The 22,366-nt window shown below is 34.6% G+C and overlaps 1 protein-coding gene across 2 annotated transcripts; it reads right to left on the bottom strand.

Moving 5' to 3' along the window:
* Positions 1 to 206: 206 nt before the first annotated feature.
* LOC131031378 (uncharacterized) lies at positions 207 to 3,331 on the bottom strand. Of its 2 annotated transcripts, XM_057962481.2 has the most exons (3): positions 2,912 to 3,331; positions 1,517 to 2,396; positions 207 to 1,265 (listed from the first exon to the last, which is right to left on the bottom strand). In XM_057962481.2, exons 2-3 carry the CDS (start codon positions 2,119 to 2,121, stop codon positions 641 to 643), a joined length of 1,230 nt encoding a protein of 409 aa, XP_057818464.2. In that variant the 5' UTR covers positions 2,122 to 2,396; positions 2,912 to 3,331; the 3' UTR covers positions 207 to 640. The 2 variants fall into 2 exon arrangements, with proteins under 2 accessions (XP_057818464.2, XP_057818465.2); XM_057962482.2 differs by having other exon boundaries at positions 1,517 to 3,331.
* Between the last annotated feature and the right edge of the window lie 19,035 nt (positions 3,332 to 22,366).

Genomic DNA, 22,366 nt, shown 5'->3' with positions numbered 1-22,366 from the left:
AAACATAAAAACATAAACCAAAACTGCTAAACAGAGCTAGAGCAGAGGAAGTAGGAGGATCCCGATCATCCATAAAAAGGCCTGCAAATTAACTTTCTACATTATATTCATTGGAATCAATATCTGAACTCGACTATACAGAATCGTTCTTTAGTAGAGTTGTCTGATTCCTTTCTTATAAACAAAAGATCTTACATATTCTATCTAAATCTTCAGCAGATTGTCCCTGTGAAAGCCCATCTTACTTCAGATGTTATAAGTAAACTACTGAACCTCCTTGCTTGTCTCCAATAAATCAACATGTATATTACAAAATGGTAATGATCAAGGATACAAAATGTTTTCTTCATTCATTTCCCACAAGACCCCCCTCAAATGTCTTCAGAATTACAATAATATTGTAGAACTCACAATCTATTACAAATTCCAGTTTTCTTCTGGATTGCCAAAAATGGCCACCTTTTCTATTCAAAATGGCACTATTTGGCATCTGTTCCATTGAAGTTAAGATCTTTTTCAACCAGGCTCTGCAGGCTTGATCTATAGAATGTTTCTAATGGATTCCCAAAAAATTAAAAAAATTCAAACCACTTGTACCCTCTTCTACCTAAGAAAAAATCACCAAACCAGAAGATTTGAATCACAATGATGCACAAGATAGGCCAAGATCCTTTGTGAACCTTCTTGAAAAAGGCTGACATGCATCCACACTCAGATCCACAGCAGCAGCAAGCGCCATGAATACTGCAGCATCCTCAACACATGTTACATGTCTCTTTGCCAATTGGACTTGAAGCTTACTGCATTTACCTGTTTTTTTGTGTTCACTATGGATGGTTGTTGCACTCATTATAAATCCTCCTTGAACAGGAAGCTCCATGTTAATTTTTACAATATCTTTGCTGGTTTTTTGGCAACTTATGGCAGTTTTAGACAGAAGAATTTTATTAGCAATTCTGTAAAATCCGCTTCTTTCCTCTGTGACTTTGAAATTACACCCAATTTCCCCTTTGCTACCTCGCTCCCGCCATGCTTCCAAACGCCCCAGCGGTAACCATGAGTCTCCTCCTTGAGTACCTGGCTTTAATATAAGCCAAGCTCCAGGGTTTGAGCGGCTGACACGATCAGTGCCTGCAGATGGAACAAATGGAGTCACCATTGATGCAGCTGCTACTGGTGAACCGGAAAGATCATGGATTAGTATTAGCCATCCTTTCCTGTCCTTTTTGTCTTTTTCATGTGTCCATGGATCTAGCTGATTTAATCTGAACGCAAAGAAAATTCAATTAATATTTAACATATAACCTATACTGATGGAACTCGAAATCTGAAATTTTGAGACAAAAAAGCATCATGAGAAAATATTTGTGATGCTTAATTGTAAACGGAGAGATCATTTGCAAAATTGCTTTAGAAATGATTCCCAAGCGACTAAAGATTGCCTGGTCTTTATGACCAATTCAACAAGCTACGCATCTTTTAGGGTTTTATGAAGCTTTAGGGTTTGAAAATACACCTGGCGCGACTGCCTCTGTCACGGGTAAACTTGCAGCTGAAAATAGGCTGATGAACTTTTCCTTGCAGTTGCAGAATCTGTGGACTGACTTCTGGCTGTCCATTAAACTGGAAAACAAATCGTGGATCTGATTCTACTCTAACATTTAAGTGCAGCTCTCCTGCCTTTCGTTTTCCTATGGGAACCCACCCATTGTGAACCTCTATTGGACTTGAATCCATCCATTTAGCATCAACTTCAATACGAAACTTCCCTAGCTGTTTCTCAGTCCCAAAACGACAAGTACCTCCTCGGCTTCCAGTATAAACTACCACCTCCAAGCAAGGGTTTGAAGCCTTCTTTCTTCCGAGCACAGAGGTAGTAATTTGCTTTTGAAAAGAAGATTCATCAAGGTAGAAGGTGGATGCAATGATTTGATTTGGTGCAGGGGAATCTAGTGAAAGCAGAGGAAGTGGCAGAGTCTTTACAGGGTTATTTGGAAGCTTAATGTCACAAAAGCAAGGGGAGCATGCAGAGTGAACTCGTGAAGTTGTTGGTTTTGAGGCTGCTGGTACCCTCAAAGCCAAAGAACTTATAGAAACCTTGATAAAAGTGCAAGGATCCATGATGAGCTAAAATCTGGTCAGAACTAAGAAAATTGATAAAACAACCTTTCAGAGACCTAATGGCAAGAAACTAAATGAATGAAACAATTTGTACAATGCTAAGGAGAATCCATATAAACAAATATTCTGGGAGGAAAATGGAATGGAGTAGGGCTGTAATTCTTTTAAAATTGATAAGTATTTTACATAATGTTTACGAGGCACCAACAGAACAACCCCAACAGATTCTGAGATTGGAGCTGACCAATTGCCTCAGAAGCAAGAACAAATTAAACCTGTAAAAAACATCATGCAATCCCCATAGAATTAAGAACCGGAATCAGAAACATACAATGAATTGTGAACTGATTCTCGCAAACTAGTAATCTAGAGGTGCAAGGAGAGACACTTAAGCCAAATGAATCAAGACTTTCAAAAACTTCTTTAAAATTGTGAAGCAAATTAATCAAGAATTCCAAAAAAATGTGGACAAGAAAGGCCTTGGCTAGCTTTGAGAATTCAGTAAGAATTATAAGACTCAAGGAATACAATTGTATGTTTCCCTATGTGAAGAGAAATTTCTACAGGGAGTCTAAATCATCTAAACTCTGAGGAATTCCTCCAGGGAGTCTAAATTATGTAAACAGCTTTGAGGAATTCCTTCAGGGAGTCTAAATAACGCAGACAACTTTGAGGAACTCAGAGAAGGAATGGTATGTTCAGAATTCTAAGTGGCCTTTAGATTTTATGCTAAGAAAATTCACAGAACAGTTGAATGTAGATGTAATAAGTAATTGAACATGTGAAGTACCTGGCAGACGATAAGAAACAAAAATTCCGGTAAAGGAATCTGGTTTACTTTGAGAATTTAAGAGAGATTCTCATAGCGTTCTCCAAACTTTGAATAGAAAAGAATACTCCAGGATCAAAGGCATCAGCAGTATTTTTGAAATTTCTAAAAATGCATATTGCCAGGAGCCCTCACAAATTCTTTCTCTTTGTGCATTTCATTCTGATGATGGATTGATGATGGATCGACATTGATGTCTAAAATCTATACGCAGTTTAATTCAGAAAACTACTATTGATCTTCATGAACTGTGGAAACTATATGAATTTAATTGATGACTCTTTTCAATTTATTTGCTTTTCCATCTACATAAAACAACTAAACAACTAATTTTGTAGATGAAAATATGACAGAAAGATATACCACCCAGGTCCAACTGGCTATGAGCTAGTGGCAAAGGAGAGCAATTGCCAAGACAATGATTTGAGTTCCAAAAAGTAACAGTGTTAAAGTCTAAACAAGACTGGGTGCAAAAGTACTTGTTTTAATCTCTAAACGGGACTAAGCACAGGTGTGAATTGTGGAAAAATGAAAGGGGTAATTGAAGCTGGGTTTTCGGAGTGATTAGTTTTGATAGTACATTACCATGTACTAAAACAGGGTGTTTGTTGATCTGAACGTGTAATAAGGTGGTGTGTGGAAATCTAAGCTTGATGGTGGATTTCCAATGCCTAAAAAGAAGATAGATGATTCTGATGATCCACTAAGTAAAGGTAATTCTCTAGGCTGTCAAAGCTACAAAATCACCAAAAGGTAATTCTCTAGGCTGTCAAAGCTACACAATCACCAAAAGCCTGATTAACATAACATCAACTACTGAAACTATTGGAATAAATTGCTCATTATAAGGACTTTTAGGGAACATAATCCGATTCCAACTGTGAGAACAGATCGCCAAAATAACACCATAAATATTTGAATACATATTCTATTATTTTGTTATGGTTTTAAGGTGGCTCACTTGTCTGTCATTGGGACTGGTGCAAGTAACAGCAGCAGCAAATACTGGAACAGCGTATCATTTGATCACATGCCCATACCCATAACATAAGGAACATAGAATTTTCTAATTCATTAGGTATTATATGGGAAGGTATTGTCTGAGACTTCCTACTTGAGAAATATACCATTTGACCATCCAACAAACTGCACAAATTATAATATCTATTACTGTTGATACCAATATAAAATCACTCCCAAAAAAGAGAGAAAATGTATGTGATAATAAATTATACTCAGTATTAATAACAACACATAGCTTGCTAGAAATTTCATTATTGTAATGCAACTGGGTTTTGTTTAGGATAGTAGTAAAAGTTGATATATATGATATGACAGTGAATTTCTATGTCTTCCATAAAATAGAGAAGAGACTTCAGTCCTCCCAAGGTGGTATTAACTTGGTCATCACTTTCATCATTTTGACATTTGGTCTATTTATGCAAGGGTGTCATCAAAGTCTAACATTAGATGTATGGTTAGTCATTTAGAATTTTTTAGTGGCTATTATTTGTCAATTGACTAATAGTTGAAATTTAAGAATCAAAATTTAGCTAGTAGTTCAAACTGTAAGGTGATGTATATCCTCACATGTTATTATTAAATTAATTTGCCAATAACATATCATGTTTACTAGTTACTTTAAGACAGTTGCCACCATTGATTCAAAATTTAATTCAACTACCCTCATTGCATTTGGTGAAGTACAATGTACGTACAATTTGTAACTCTCATAGTTTCTGGAATTTATTTACCATTTGCCGATTTTACATATTTTTTAGCAAGTGTTTCTTGAAGTTATCCCTACTAGCCACTCACAACAATTATATAAATAGTAATTGTATGTGTAGAAATCATAGGAGCTATAAACAATGGATATACCACTTTTACATTTGTAAAAGTAATAATATTAACTATGAAACTGAGGGAACTGATTTGGTTGGTATAAAAAATTGGAAGAAGTTTAATAATTTTATTTTAATCTACATTACAACATTTAACCTATTATTAAAATGAAAAAAATATAATAAAATTGTAGAAGTAATCAAAATATCATTAAAAATGTCTGTATTGAGATGGCTAATGTGTGGTGTTGTTCTTGCCATTAAAAAGATTCTTATTTAATCAGTGATCATAGATTTTGAAGAATGAAACTTTAAGATGTATATGAATCGTGTAAAATAGATTACTTTAGTTTCTAAAATTATGAAGTTTTCTGATAATTTTTTTCATGTCCTCTTTGAAATTATTAATATAAATCAACTGTCTCTGTAAAATAACTACAAATTTCACATATCAAATGCATAACTTTTGTGTTTGAAAGCAATAAATTTGAATTAGTCAATTCTGAACTTCAAATACTTTTAAATTTAACTGTCAAATTTTTTTCTAGAATATTTTGAATCACACTTTATGACCCATTATCAAATATTAAAAAAGATTGAATCAAACTTATATCAACAAACTAAACTAAATTAAAGAACAAGTAGACCCTATTAAAAATGAGTGCACTTGTCCAAAGGGGCAATGGCTGCACATTCTCATTGTAAGCCATCGTTTATGCAGTGGATTTAGAGGCAGTTTCATGTGCAGGGCATAACTTTCACATGGGTGGGAATCTACGCCAAATCTGGTGAGGGATTATATGACCTACATTCCATGTGCACTGTCAGGAATCAGAAGAAAATTGGGAAAAGAATTCGAGCTGACAAATTTAGCGACGTTTTAGAAGGTCCACTGGCACGGGCTTCGGCGGGGTCTCTGGCATTAATGGAGTAAAATATATTGCTAATTGCTCTCTTCTGTCCAAGCAAATTTCCAATATTTGGGGATTATCGTTAACTGTAAAAAAATGGGGTCATGGTCAATCCGTACTATCGTTTTGGAGTCAGAATCAAAGAATGGATCCTTCCTAGGAGATGTATATATAGATGAGAGTGTAGTGTACTTAAAAGTAGTTACAATTTAAGTACTTTTAGACGTATTTAAAAAAAAAATGCCATCAAGAGGAAAATCACTCCAAATTGGAGGCTGTAGGGAATTCTAGAAAGCATAGTCACAAGCCTGGATAAGATAGACAATTATGAAACTAAGCATATCTACAAAGAAGCAAACTTAGAGGCAGATGCTCTCTCAAAATTAGCCGCCCAAGGATTTTTTCTCCACGGTTGGGATCAGGAGTATCCTTCTGTTTTTCACTCAAACCATTGCAATTGACATGCTCGGGTCCCTGAGGTTCAACCACATGCGAGTTTCCCTTCAGGATCTTGCAGTAGCCCTTATCATTTTGCTATAAGGTTAATTTTAAACTTAACCATGGCAGTTAAGTTTAACGGTCATATCAATTCAAATTTTATCCCACCTCGGGAGGGTGGGCCCGCAGTTAAGCACGTCATCTAAGTCGTAGTCATGACCTATGCCTTCTCTGATCCTCATCTCGAGATCGCTGACATATTGTCAAATCAATTTAAGGTCTGCATGGCCCGTCCAAGTGAGTTGGCTTGACAAGGACAAACATCCTCCACCACCTTTATTGGCAAATTTATTGCAATCCCGACCCTCATTACTCGGCTTTAAACAGTGTGCCATCTTTCTTCTTCGCATTTGTTTTCTGCATTCTGCATTCATTCCCTTCTCTTTGCTTTCTATCTCAAAGTCCTTCTCCTTCTCTGTTGCTCAGCCTTCTTCGCCCTTCATGGTGTTCGACCCTCCCTTTGGCTTCATCATGAGCGTGTATCCCAGACCCACTTGTTGTTTTGGAGCTGACACTCCAATCTCTCTCTCGGCATCTACGCGCCAAGTTTCTTTCAGGAAAATCACAGACTTAAGGCTCAAGTGTCTCCTCCTCTTCTCGGATTTTCCCCTCATTTTGGCCATGAAGATGATTTTGGGCAGTGGTCACCTCAACAGAGATGAATATCCTTGGGACAACACCAGCATTTCCTCAAGGTTTGTCACCTCCCTACTTGACCTAAAACTCGCCAAGCAGGCAATCTGGTCTCTCACCAAGAAGCTCTTCCCGGAGGAAGTTACCCAAGAGCTCCAGGAAATTCTAAACAAAGCAATTCATGATTTTGGGGCCCCTTGACCAGGAGATAGAATCCTCTTCAACGCTCATGGAGATTGATTAAGTATTATCCCTTCCTGCTTGACTTGAAAGGGAATGATCTAGATAGGCATAGAGTGTTTGCGGGTGTTGGCCTTGGCTATCTCAAATGGCAGTTTCTGGGAGAGGATTCAGAAGACTTTGGAAGGGAGGAGGACCTTATTCAGTTTACAAGACTCAACGGTATCCTACCTCCAAAACCAGAAGATGAAAACCCACATTTGGAACAGGCTAGCAGGGGTCGTCATGGGACTGGAATTGGTCGTGGTAGAGGTCGCCCTCTACGCAGAGGACGTGGACGAGCAAGGAAGGAGCACCCGTCAGCTGAAGCTCTACAGGAAATTGCAAGCAGAGGCAGAGGCAGAGGTCATCCTAGGAAGCAGCTGCAACAACCCGACATTCCCTCTTCAAGCTAGGCTTTCTATGGATTCCTCATTTTGATTATTGGATACTAAATTATATATGTATATTTCTCTTAGGTTTAATTTTAAGCTCAAAAACTCTATTCTAGGTAGGTGGAAATCTACCTCTATCATTAATAGTCTGTTTGCTTTCCTAGACTATAAAACCCTCTGATGGTTTAGAAAAATGGCTAAAACATAAGTTTAAAGTTTTTCAGGTTTTGATAAAATCTCTATGCTCTCAAAGAGCAAGGATTTTTGAATGTCTGAGAAATTTGTGACAAACATATGTATTTAAACTTATTAATACAAATCTGGCTCTGCCTTTACTGATAAAAAAAAAAACAGAAATAGTCAATAGTAAGGTAAAAATCACACCTCATTCAACAAATTCACCAACACCTATGAATTAGATTCACTAAAAATCTTTTTCTATCCAAGAGCACATCCTCTCTCCATAGCATACAAGATGACAAGAGCCTCCATGAAGTTATTTGTGTGTAACTCTTTTATAAATGGAAAAGAAAGACTAAGTAACACAACATTATCCCTACCAATACCACCAACACCAGTATGTTGAGGGTTTCCCCTAGAAGATCCATCATCTTTAGAATTCCTTGAGGAGGATGAAGTCATCAAGATCGATCTTTAGCTTTGGGTGTCTACATCTCACACCTAGAAGTAGCAGTCCCTTGAGCAGAGAAGCTCAACCTTCTAGAAACATCCATTAGCCAAAATAATCTCTTGAAATGAATTTGATTTTTCAAGTTTTATTCACAAATAAAAATAAATAAATAATTTGATTTAATAAAAGAAAGATGACGTACAGATCTTAAAAATATAAGATGATATTTTAAAGGAAAAATAAATAAAATACAATTTTTAATGAGTGAATAATTAATTGAGTAATCCTCAAACATTGGTTTTTGAATAAAAAGGGATATTTAGGAGAAGTGAAGAATACAAATATCTTGAGATACTTTAATGATAAGTTTAGTTGGAAAATTTGCAAAGAGAATTTTGGGAAGTGAAAGAGCACCTTTTACATTACAAAGTCGAAGTAGAAAGGTTGAGTTGTGATTAGAAAACCATCTAGAATTTATTTAGGCTATTAGGGATTATCACGATGTTTAATGGGTGTGAGTTACGGGCTAACAATTTGTGTATATTTTTAATTTTGACAAAGAGAACAATCACAAAGTGTGAGGCAAAACATCAAAACTAAAAATACACATAGTTTTCATTGAAAAGTTGATGCAATAAATATGGAGGATTAAAAATGTCGGATCACAAATAAATTCAAATTAAAGTTTTAGTTTCTTATGATGTTATTCTAGCAAAAGTAGATACCTTCACGGTTGAGGCAACTGTTCTATTTTCTCTCTCAAATTCTCTGAAAAAAATGAATAGATGGCCAAAGATTGTCACCAAAGAAGCTTTAAGGACTTGGGTGGAATAAAACACCAAATGGAACATCAAGTTGAATGCATCTCCAAATAATAACAGTGAAATAAAAATAAAAATTTGAATGAAATTTGCATTTCAATGTGAGAAAAAGGCCCAAGGAATAAAGAGGAAATATTCTCTTATTGAATTTAATCACATTTATGATCATTACCCAAACGCTCCTATAAGGACAAATATCAATTGGAGAGCAAAGATGCTCATAGGGGAAGCGTACCAGTAGCTGTTATAGCTAACTTTGTGCAGTCACAAATTCTAAACGATACATCGGATTTTAATGATTTTTTTTGTTGTCCCTACATGCAACTTAACTGCTTATTACTATTGTTTTGACTTATAGGTAGTAATGATGCACATTGTGGGATTTTTTATGCATGTGAGAGTCAAAAAGTACACATTTCAAAGTGTTGCCCAATACTTGCTTAAAGATGCCCCAATAACTGTGCACTTAAAATTGCCAATACTTATGCACAAATGGCCCAATAGTCATTCACTATGGTACCAATAAAAGTGTACAAATTAATTATGGTCCAAAAATGCTAAAAATTGAGCAGCTATTGGTACATGTGAAATTTATTAATAGACTTTTAGTTATTTGTTTTTTGGGTTTTTTAAATAAGTAATTGATGGGTTTGGTGTGCAAAGAGTGAATGGTTATTGGAACATGAACAATAAATTTCTCTTCCCCTAGCCCAATTGAGGTCTAACTCACACAATTTTTGGTGTGAAATAAGTAGATAGAAGAGGCCAAAATAAGATGCAATGTCCCTTTTTGAGATTATTCTACAATTTCCCCTACAATCACAAATTCCATTCAATTAAGAAATGTAATATAGTTAGGGGTATAACTTTACCCTTTTAAATTGTCTTTTTAACAAGATAAACCCTAGCTTAAGTCCTCCAACCATATTAAACTATATATATATAAGCTTGGGTCGAGAACTATGAGTGACAGAGGTTAGGATCACTAACATTGTAAACTAGTTCCCGATCAATCGCACCCGAGGTCTGTACTGAGTTAACATGTGTGTGTGTGTGTGTGTGTGTGTGTGTGTGTGTGTATGTACATATATGTATATCTATATGTGTATGCGCACACACACACACACACACACACACATATACATATATATACATATATGTATACATATATATACATATATGTATACATATATATACATATATGTATACATATATATACATATATATACATATATGTATACATATATATACATATATATATATATATACATATATCTATATATATATATATATATACATGTATACATGTATACATATATATATATATATATATATATATATATATATATATACATGTATACATGTATGTATGTATATATATATATATATATATATATATATATATATATATATATATATATATATATATATATATATATGTATAGATATATATATATATATGTATAGATATATATATATATATATGTATACATGTATGTATACATGTATATATATATATATATATATATATGTATGTATACATGTATACATGTATACATGTATATATATACATGTATACATGTATACATCTATACATACATATATATATATATATATATATATATATATATATATATATGTATACACACACACACACACACATATATACATATGTATATATATATATATGTATATATATATATATATATATATATATATATATATATATATTATATATATATATACATACACACACACACACACACACACACATATATATATATATACATATGTATATGTATACATATATATATATATACATATGTATGTATATATATATATATATACATATATATGTATATATATATATATATGTATGTATGTATGTATACATACATATATACATATATGTATATATATGTATATGTGTGTATATGTATATGTATATGTATATATGTTATATATATACATATATATGTGCGTGTGTGTGTATATGTATGTATATATACATATATATGTATGTCAATTATTTTCATTAAGATTAGTAATCACACACAAATACATATAATTATCATAATTCATTAGATAGGTCTAATCATAATAGAATTTGAATGAAGGAGCATGGTATGATCGACCCTAAGCAATCTTCACACTAAGTTCAAGAATGAACACTCACCCTCTTGGCTCCAAGTGGTAGGCACATTGTACATCCAACATAGAGTGGTTTACCTAGTGGAAAGCTTGTATCTACACCCACTATCTATGTTTCCTTTATGTTTGAAGGTATGATAGATTCAATAAGACTTCCCCTAACAATTCATCTACATTATGGAGTACCTTGGGAAATCATATAAGGTACCTCGAACTTAGTCCTTTCCATCAACCTCAAGAGCATGTAATGAAACTTGTCATTGAGCCTCTTGGCCCCACCCAGGATTTCTCTACTTGAATGGAACTTATATGCTTCTTAGATCCCTTATTATATATTATGCTCTACCCCCATAATGAGAGGCTTTGTTGGTTAAAGTATTAAAGAAATCTTTATCAACCATAATTAGTTGTGCACATATACATATTAATAATAAAAATAGGAATGGTAATATATATTCATTACTTATCATTTCAAACACTATTATATTGAAGACGTGGTGAGTGATTCAACATGATAAATACTATATATACATACCTAGCACTTCTTTGTAATTAACAAAGTCTACTAATCACTCTCACCAATTCTACAATTGGGATTTGATTCCTTTCCATTTTTATCTCCTAATTGATGTTGTTCTTCTTCACTATAGATCAACCTTAAATAGCCTCTAAGAGGAGGCATAGAGTCATTCTTCCTTCTAAGGGACGTCTTACTTCATAAGGGTGTGTCTTTTCCATATTGATTGTTGTCCCTTCGTGGCTGCCTAGAACTGATTGTTAATATTTATTTGTTTAGGATTATGAACTCTTTTGCCTCTTAGATTATTAAAGATTAGTTATTAATAACCACGTCCTTATTGTGCATACCAATCTCTTTAATTCAATTGACAAACTGCTATTATGCATGTCAGTTGCTTTCTCTAGGGTGGATGTAGTTTGTTGCCAATCTCCCTTCTCAGAAGAAAATAATGAATTCTCATAAATGATATGATTTTCTGATCAATGGTGTATCCTGATTTATTAATTTATGTTTTCTTCCTACTAGAAGGTGGGTAAGAATTTGTTGGTAGACTAGGACATGACAATCTACCCTTCCCGAGATTGCTTGTCCCCAAGCAATAGTTGAATGGTCATGGAGTCTAATTCGTTATCCACCTTTCCCTATACTACTTGATATTATCTCAGGGCATATTTCTCTATTCTTAATTCAAAACGTGAGTTACCTTAACCAATGACTGAAATCGCAAGGTTTGTAATTTGAAGGAAAGTTTTCTCTCATATTTATTTCCTCATCACTTGTAAATGTAAAACACCACCTCAGATTGACCCAACATTTGCATAATATCCTAGATATCTCTTTACATTGAAGCAATAAATTATATATTAAGATGAGGATTAGAAGCATGCAACACACATCTATGACCTCAAAAGCAATGTTCTCTAAATAAATTCAGATCTTTTGGTTCTCTCTAGTTATTATCATATTCTAGATTAACCAAAAATAGAGATCTCATGATGAGAGGAATATGTTTATAGTAATCCTAGACATTCATGGAGTAAACATACTGGAAAAATGCCAAGTATGAATCGAACGTGAAGAATACCATCCAATCCACCCAATAAAAACAACCAATCCAACATCCAATCTAATACACAAAATCAAACTCAACCCTGCAACACCATCTTCATTCCTGGTTGACCATCCCATCCTAACAATAAATCTCAGTGAGAATACACGCTGCTTGCTGAGCACATAGAGATGGTCTTCAAAAAGCTTGTCCAAGCCGATATGGTGGCCTTTTCTATGACCCATTCATTTGATGAAAATCAACCCAAACCCCGATGGTACAATGAAAATGAATATTGTGATTATCATCGTGTCCAAGGTCATGACACTAGAAAGTGCATGAGGTTAAAAAATTACATTTGGGACCTTATTGAGAAGGGTGATATTGAAATTGCGGTAAAGAAAACCAACACCAATGATAAACTTAAAATGTACCGGGACCCTTTCCTTAAGCATGGTAAAGATAAAGGTTCATCATTGCATGACATTCCTCATAACTACACCAGCACCATCATGAGATATAACTCCATCAAAGGATGCATCGAACTATCAAAACATCAGGTCAACACCATAACCACTCAAGGAGCCGACTCCACACCTACACCTCATAGGGGAAGGATAACTATCTAGGGTGTCCCTACATCTTCATAATCCAACAAAACACCTTAGAGAAAGATAGTCATTCAAGGAGCCTCTCCTTTGAATCCACCTCCTTCAAACAATTGCAATGTAACCACTAGAAGAGCAAGGGTAACTATCCAAGGCGCTTCGCCTCCATCTTCTTCTTTTGTACCATCCACCTTCCAATACAATATCCTTAATCACCTTGGTAAGATGCCTATGTAAATATCCATCCTTGAGCTCCTCAAGACTTCACCAGTCCACAACAAAATCCTTGAACAGGCCTTTCTAGCATCACACGTACTATATAACATCAATGTCACATAGTTTCAAGCCTTAATCAGTAACCTTGCCACACAACATCACCTTGTCTTTTCTTCTAAAGACATTTCATCTGATGACCCTTAGCATAACAAACCCCTCCACATTGATGCCATTGTACATAAACACAAAATCAAGAGAGTTATTATAGATGGTGGATCCAGTTTGAACCTAGGTAAGTGCACAAAGATGGTGGTAAAAAAGGGGGGTATAAGTGGACACTTTTTTTCTGAAATTGGGTGAACCTAAACTTGGAGGCAAAATTTGAAAGTCATCCACTCAAGATATGAAGATAATAAAAGAACAAATATTGTAGTACCATGAATCTAGTTTCCAAACTACTAAACTTTTTCAAAATTGGATAATATTAAGGGGGTCAAATCCTTCGCGCACAAAAAATAGACCCTGATTTTTTCTGAAAAACATAACATAGTGTCTGACGTGCGCATAAAAGAAGTCATAGTTAGATTTAGTATTTTGACAAATCCTTTTGCAAAAAGATAGTTAAGAGTGAGCACTATAAGTTGTGTATCTTTTTGTAATTTTTTGTTGAGTATTTTTGTTTTATTATTTTTCCAATCGAGCACTTCCTGAAAATTAGGTACTTGTTCGTGTGTGAAGCATAACTTGCACTAAAAAAATCGAAAAATACATTTTTTTTTAAATTGTAAAGAATCAAGTGCACTACAATAATATATAAAGTTTTTTAAATTTGGATTAGTAGATCAAAAGTTATTAAAAAAATGGTACACGTATGTCTATGAGAACTATGGAGACACTGGTAAAAAAATTCAATAATAATATGCTATTGTTGTTCAAATTTTAAAAAAATTATATGGTTAGAAAACTCAGAAGATGGGTGAAAATATGGTGGCAATTTTAGAAATACCCACTTGATGAAGTGTAAACCTGATGATGGCAAAGTCGAGAAACCAAGTTGATAAAATAAAACACCTCAAAAAGGAGGGAAATGAAGGGAAATCAAACTTCCAACCCGTAGCTTTGTCATCCAGGCCTATTTCCAAGCCTAAACAGTCAAAAGCGCGTACGGGGTACCTATGGTATAAGAGATGCATACGCATTGTCTTTACTATAAACAACACGTACGCAGTAATAAAGCTAAAACAACGTGTATGTACTACTTTTGTTTAAAATTTGGGAGTGTGTATAATATGTATAATATGATATTGTATATATAATATGTGTATATACATATAATATATAATATATAATATATTTTGTATAATATATAATATATTAATTATACTTATACACATATGTGTGTATGTATGTGTATTGTCTCCCTCTATCCCCCTCTCAAGCGAGTACAGGGTGCCTCTCTCTCTCTCTCTCTCTCTCTCTCTCTCTCTCTCTCTCTCTACCCCTCTCTCCCTCTCTCCCCTTCTCCCTTCCTCCATACCCCATCCCTCTCTCTCTCTTCTTCTCTCCCTCCCCACTCTTTCTCTCTCCCTACCCCCTTTATCTCCCTTACTTCATATTGTTGTATTGCAATTAGGTCTCTCATGTAGTTGTCACCATTTAGATGAACAATAGACCTAATAATCCCAAGGTCCACAGTTTGAGCTCGAGAGGCTATGCTTTCCTTGATAGACTTAGCATTTGACTCAGTGTACAAAACCCATTGTGCATCACCTCTCTCTCTCTCTCTTTCTCTCTCTCCCTCTCCCTTTTCCTTCACATTTTCTTTACTACAATTAGCACGTACGGGGTACTGAGCCTATTAGTTCACTAACTTGCCATAACATTTTTAAGGCCTAGGAGTGTGTACGCGGTATTTATGAGTTCTAAGCACGTACAAGGTGCAAAACAAATACCGTTGGACTTGAAAACATGTTAGGGACTAACATCACATACACAGTTATTAATAGACCACATACGCCGTACTTAGACATAGTTTTAGTCACCCAAGAACCTCAACAGCCTCAAAAGAAGTTTTTGAAGTCGTTGAAGGCCCCACTGCAACTGTGTCTGCACTTTTGTCACTATTTTATACATAGAAGTAAGTGAATTTTTTGTTTTTGTGTGATTTCAAATGATTAAATTGTTCTTATTAGTTTTGTCAATATTATTGTGATTTTTTAATAGTTTTGATTCAAAAAAATAATGATAAGATGCATATTTATGGTTATTTGATTGTTTATAAACTTTTAATTACATATATATGTAATATGATTCTATTTAGGACAACTAATATCAACCAAGGGAAAGAACAAGCAAGGAACGATGGAACAATGAGAGGCTGAAAAGGAAAGACAAAGGCAGTGTATGAAGAAATTACGTGACATAAGAACAGTCCAGGACAAGAAGGTATGTCATCCTTAACACCTCAATTCAATTTACCAAACGAACATAATGCACCTAATGCAATTGAAGAAGAGACATTTGATTTACTGTATAAACCTAATGCAATTGAAGAATAGACCACATTGAAGAAGCTAGTGAAGAGCTTGAAGAAGCTGAAGGACCGAAAGATGAAAGAGAGGAAAGATTCCTGAGAGTAGTGGCGCAAGCGAGTAAAGTTCATAAATTTGAAGTTTCCAACTTTTCCGGAACACTGAACTCGTAGGATCTGATTGATTGGATCAGAGAGCTAGAGGACTACTTTGAGTTTGAAGATGTCAAGGACCCGCAAAGAGTCTGGTTGGCACATACTAAGTTGAAAGGGCATGATGCCTTATGGTGGAAATAAGTTTAGAAAGACAAAGTGGAGAATGGTGAAATGAAGATCACTCAGTGGAGATATATGGTTGCAAGATTGAAGGCCAAGTTCATACCAAGAGACTATGAGTTGGGATTGTTTAAGAAATTGCAAATTCTAAAACAGAGAAACATGACTATAAAAGAGTACATTGAGGAATTCTACAAGGTGACGATTAGATCTAGACATAGAGAGATGGATAGAGAAAAGGTGGCGAGGTACATAAATGGACTTGCATTTAACATTCAGGATGAGATAAATATGTTGAGGGTTTCCACAGTTGACAAAGCTTACCAGTATGCTTTGAGGGCTGAGGAGAAGATGAGAAGAAGAAAACCAAATAGAGGGAAGGATAAATTCAAGGGACTGACAAGTACAAAGAAGAAAAATATTGAGGAAGAATCAAAACCTAAGTGAAGTAAAGAATTGGAGTAAAAAACACAGAGGAAAGGCACTGGCAGTACCGATAGAGAATTTTCTGGCAAATATTTCAAGTGTGGAGAAACCAGACATAGATTTTATGAATGTAAGCAGGGAATGGCAAGAAGTTGTGTGAAAAATGAGGAACTAGAAGGTGAAGGTAATAGATCTAACTATGCATCGAAGCAAGGAGAATCCCTTATGTTCAGAAGAAAGGATACGAGACCTACTTAGAGAAAGAGTCTTTTCCGAACTGTATGCAAATCAGGTGGTAAGTGTTACAAGGTTATTGTGGATATTGGGAGTATTGATAATTTGGTATCTGAGAAGATGGTTGTGAAGCTTGGATTAAAGTGGCTTGAGAATCCTTGTCCTTATGAGGTAAGTTGGTTGCAAGATGATCAAAAGATAGAAGTAAAGGAGTAGTGTTTGGTGAATTTTAATATTGGGCCTTTCAGGGATGAGGTTTTGTGTGATGTTGTATCTATGAGTGCTTGTCATGTATTTTTGGGAAGACCTTGGCAGTTTGATAGAGGAGCTATTTATGACTATAGAAGAAGCCTAATCACTATTGAGAAAGATGGGAAGAAGTTCACATTGATTTCTTTGAAGGAGAAAGAGAAGGAGGTGAAGAATCTGAACCTTGGGAAAAGTTGTAGTATTGAGAAATCGGTTGCAGCGGTTATACCAGAAAGTTTGCAAAAAGATCTGATAGAACTAGTTGTAGAGGTTATACTGGAGGGTGACATGAGTTTGTAGAAGGATCTGATAGATGAGCTTGATGGACAAATAGAACCAGATGACATAAAGCTTGTGGAAACAAACTGGATGAAGTCTTGTAGCAAAAGCAAATCAAAGTTGCAAAAGAAAGAAAGTAGTAAATAGAGACAATGTGCAGATCTGAAGCAAAGGAAGAAAGACAGAGAAAGTTAGAGGTTAGAGAAGTCATTTGAGGCATCGAAGGAGCTAAAGAAGAGGTTGACATATAAGGAAGATGCTTAGATTAGAAATGAGCATGGGGTCTTTATCCTGAATCCTTTTAGATGTTCATGAGTTACCTCTCATGGAACATCTTTTCCTACCTGAGGTGTCTGATGCAGGAGCATCCCCGGTTGATGATCAATCTTGCATCAACCAAAAATATTTCTTTTCAGCTTAGTTCAGTGTGCAGTTTTCTGTGTTCTTACTGATTGGTACCAGTAGTTACTTACTTTTCTTTGCAGATCCTATTTTTGGTTTCTAGGCTGTTTCATGTGCTTAATTCCATATTTTCAGTTCATTTGGATTCTTTTTCGATCATTTATTGCTTCTGGTTGACTGTTTTTGGGTTCCGGGACAGTTCTTGTGCTTACCAGTTGGTTTTCCTTCATTACCGACATGATTCTTGGTGTGTGGATCTATTTTAGGTCTTGTTCGATGTCCTTTGGTGTGTGGTCGACCTTCCTTCTTAACCACACTTCTTGGTTTTTATTTTATGGAAATATTTCTTTAATTCTTAGGGCAGGCCTAGTTACACTTTTCATTTTCCTACATTGGTAAATGTAATCTTTTGTGGCCGACCCAGATATGTTCTGGTGGGTATAAATATGACACTATGTAATCATTTGTAGGGGCAAAGGAGGTAGAATTGAGAATAAGGATTGAGATTCTCATTTTGTGATCCGGTTGATTCTTAGAATCCTGGTGGGATTGAATCTAGATTGAAGCCTGCATGTAACTAGTTAACTACCGGATGTTCTATGATGGTTGTATGATGAAAACCAGATGGTTGTCATAAGTTCTAAGGCAATAATATGATTTGTTTCTATAATCTTGCTATGTTTTCTTATTGCTTTCATTGTTTTCTCTAATGTAATGACTTTTATCGTGATTCTAGGATATGTTGTTGGTTATGCATTTTATCTCTATGGATACTTAGATGTTAGATTATATGATTAAGTACTAACCTTGGACTGACTTATCGACTCTATGTATATATCTTGTGTTCATTCTCATGTATGGGTTCGAGTCTATATGGGGTGCGAGGAGATGATCTTTTGTCACCCACTTCGGAGGGACATGGAATGTCATGACTCTACTCCAACGATGTGCCTGTATATGTTGGAGAAATATATGCATGTTTTCTCGGTGATGCAGCTGTAAGTACCGAGCATCAACTCCACTCAAATCTTCAGGTCTGAGTGTGCTCTATTACCTAATGGTAAAGTGGAAAATTGGAGTTATCAGTCAGGCCCTTTTGACGTGCCATCGTTCCTACAGAACGAGATCTTTGTCAAGTATCCTTGTGGTTGTTGTTAGTCTTGTGCATATTTGTTCGGTCATGTCAATAGTCGCTGGTGTAGACACTTAAAAATAATTATTTTTAATTATTTTTAATTCCTCACATAATTAATTAATTAATTATGTTAACTCAAATTCTCCTCAATATTAATTAAATATAATGGATATTGTCACTATAGTATGTGACTGATTTATTTAATAAATCAATCCCTTTCTTTATTCTTCTAAAAATTGAATTCTCACAAATCTCCCTCTTAGCTAATTAATTTCAATTAATTAGTTAACCCACATGATTCCTACAAACCATCTTCTTAATTCATCATTAACCTAATAAAGTCTTCTAGAAACTCCCTAAACTCACTTGACCTTATTCTTCTAATTTTTAATTCCTGCCACTCATTCTCTCTCCTAGTCAAATCCTCCTACAAATCCTAATCCCACCTAACATTTCCTCTAATCCCCCTCCTAATGAGTTGCTAATGGCTAATCATCATGATTAGCCACGAAGTCAACTCCTTGTCCCTTTCATCCAACCACTAGCTTTTAATGCTCTTTTCCTAGGTGAATGTGAGATCTTCAAAATCTCACAATCCTCTACGCATCTCCTCTCCCAAGGAATTTTTAATTCCTTCTTATTCCTCCAGTCCCCATGATTACCCCTTTTTGGAGAATTTTAAATTCCTCCTCCCCATTCTTCAAGGAATGTCACATCCCTTGCTCCTCTCAAGGCACATTGGGAAGTCTTCCCAATGCACTTTTCTCTTCTCAAGGTACCTTGGGAAGTCTCCCCAATGTACCTTGAGGAGTGTGGAGACAAAAATGCATTTAAGGCATATCTCTTGGTCTCCACACCCTCTCTTGGGCCTTGTGTGAGCTCACAAGTGATCCTAGCCCTTCATCTTGAATCCATCCTAGCCATCCATTCTTCCTCTCCTCTTCTTATAAATTGAGGACTCCATCCCTCCATTCTTCATCTCCAAGTTCAGTAATCTTATGCTGCCCTTTTGAGCCTAGGAAAATCATTTTAGCATCCTTATCATGTCAAAATAATCCTTCATCCACACTTAATTATCTCATTTCCATCATCCTCCAAGATCCATCTCATTTGTGCACAACATTGGAGAGCCATCCACATCAAGCAAGCAAGAGGAGCACATCAAGTGGAGCATCATCCAAGGGCGCCTTCACTTCATCAAGCTCCATCCGAAGGAGAAGGTAAAAGGATTGTGTGAGGTATATACATTTTCATTATTCATGTTTTCATGCATTTCAAATTATGTCTTTGATTTCATATGCTTCCATGTTTGATTTGCATGCTTATTAACTAATCCTCCTACAAGTCTTTTTCCCCTCTTCAGTTGGTCCTTTGTGTTTGGCTTGTCGTAGTTGTTACCCTTGTGTATAGTTTAATATTTATTTAATATTAATGGTAATTAAATATTAATGATTAATTGATTAATATAATTGAAAGATTGTGCATTAATATATTTAGTTAATTACCTTAGTCAAGTGATTTAATCTAAACTTATGTTCATAAAATAATTTATTAAAAAGGGAATTAAATATTAAATCATGGATTTTATGATAATGGAAAATTAATTTTAAAAAAGAGTAATTAATAATTAATTGTTTTCAAATTTAAAATTGGCATGCGTTGGGAGTTATAAAAAGAAAACAAATCCTTTAATTAATAATATTAAATGGGAGTTCTCTCATGCATTTGAGGGGAGTTACATTTGGGAAATGTTTTAATTCTGCTTTTTTGGGGGGGAAATAGAGAGGCTCTTGCCGTGAAGTTTTATGTGTGTCCATGGATTTTTGGAAATGGATTTTGAAAAGGATTTTGAGAAATCTCTGGTTGAAAAAGAAGAAATTGAAAATAAGAAAAGAGGAATGGGTATTGGAAGTTTGTGGTTGAATTTTTTGGATTTGAGCACTTTGGATTGGTGCTATGCGAGTATTGCTTTTGCCTCTATTTTCTAGATAGCATAAAAAGGTTGGGGTTTTGATTCTTCTCTTGCGTGCAAAAATTCCTTTTTTTCTGAATAAGAACTTGCTTGTTTGATTTACTGTGATGAGAAAATTTTAAAGAAATTGTTCGATTTCAAAAAATTTGGGGGTTTAGAACATATTTTGGGTGAATATGTGCATTTGGAATTTTGGATTCGATAAATTTAATACTATTCTCTCCTCAAGAAATTTTCTATGATTTCCCTATCAGTTGTTTTGATATATATATATATATATATATATATATATATATATATATATATATATGTTCAATTATAAACGAAATATAATTTATTGTTAAATCTTTGTTTGTGAGTATTGTTTATGCGTATTAAATTTCTTTTTATTTACTGTGCTCGTATTTGTTTTGGGTGTCGTGGTTTACCCACGATGGTGGGAAACCCCACCCACTATGGGCTATCCACAATGGTGGGAAGCCCACCCACTATGGGCTATCCACGATGGTGGGGAGCCCATCCACCATGGGCTACCCACAGTGGTGGGATCTCCACCACCACCGTGGGGAATCCATGGCAGGAACACCCTCTCAGCTTAATACAGTCTGACATTAAATTAATTTCAACGCAGAATGTTAGTCTAATAAAATGTTTTGTAGGTTTTTTAATATTTTGTGGAATTCGATTTTATACATATATATTCTCATCAATTCATTTTTATTTAAATGTGAAGACATTTGTATATGCATTTTGATGTTGGTTAAAAGATTAGATAAATATTTATATATGTTCATAATTTGGAATATGTAGTTTATCTTGATAAGATACTATAATCGATAAATATAGTTACAATTTGGTTACATATAGGTAGGCATTGATACAGATAGAATAAAGGATTAACTTAAATATTTTCAGATTAATAGTTTTGAGTATAGAGTTACATTTTGTGAATAATTAAATGCATATTGATATATTTGGAAATTAGTTATATTTTTTAGAAAAGTATAAATGTTATTTCATATAATCAATTAATCATGTGGTTAAGTTTTGTTTAGGATTGGTTATATGTATATGTTTTCATATGTACCTGGGTAATCTCCTTTTTGTTTGTCCTTGAACAAATATAATGAAAGCAAATTTGTATAAATGGATTACTATGTTGTGAAATAATATGATGTTAGTTATTTAAGCTAATGGATTAATAGAATCAATGTTGATTTGGAACTATTTGATGTATAAGTGTTATTATGGTCTCTTTGGTAGATTTGAATGAACTCTCTTGTATTGGCCATCATGAGACCTTTCTTTTGCTTTTGGATCTTGTCTTTCATTGTGGGGATACTCATATGTGTGGTTTTATGTCTTTGAATTCCAGAGGATTATGTAGGGAGTTTGTGGATTCTTTATTGTATAGTCAT

This window comes from Cryptomeria japonica, chromosome 11 (assembly GCF_030272615.1).
Source record: "Cryptomeria japonica chromosome 11, Sugi_1.0, whole genome shotgun sequence".
Lineage (NCBI taxonomy): Eukaryota > Viridiplantae > Streptophyta > Pinopsida > Cupressales > Cupressaceae > Cryptomeria > Cryptomeria japonica.
The sequence above is the reverse complement of the archived record's forward strand: the minus strand, read 5'-3'. Positions and strand labels throughout refer to the sequence as shown.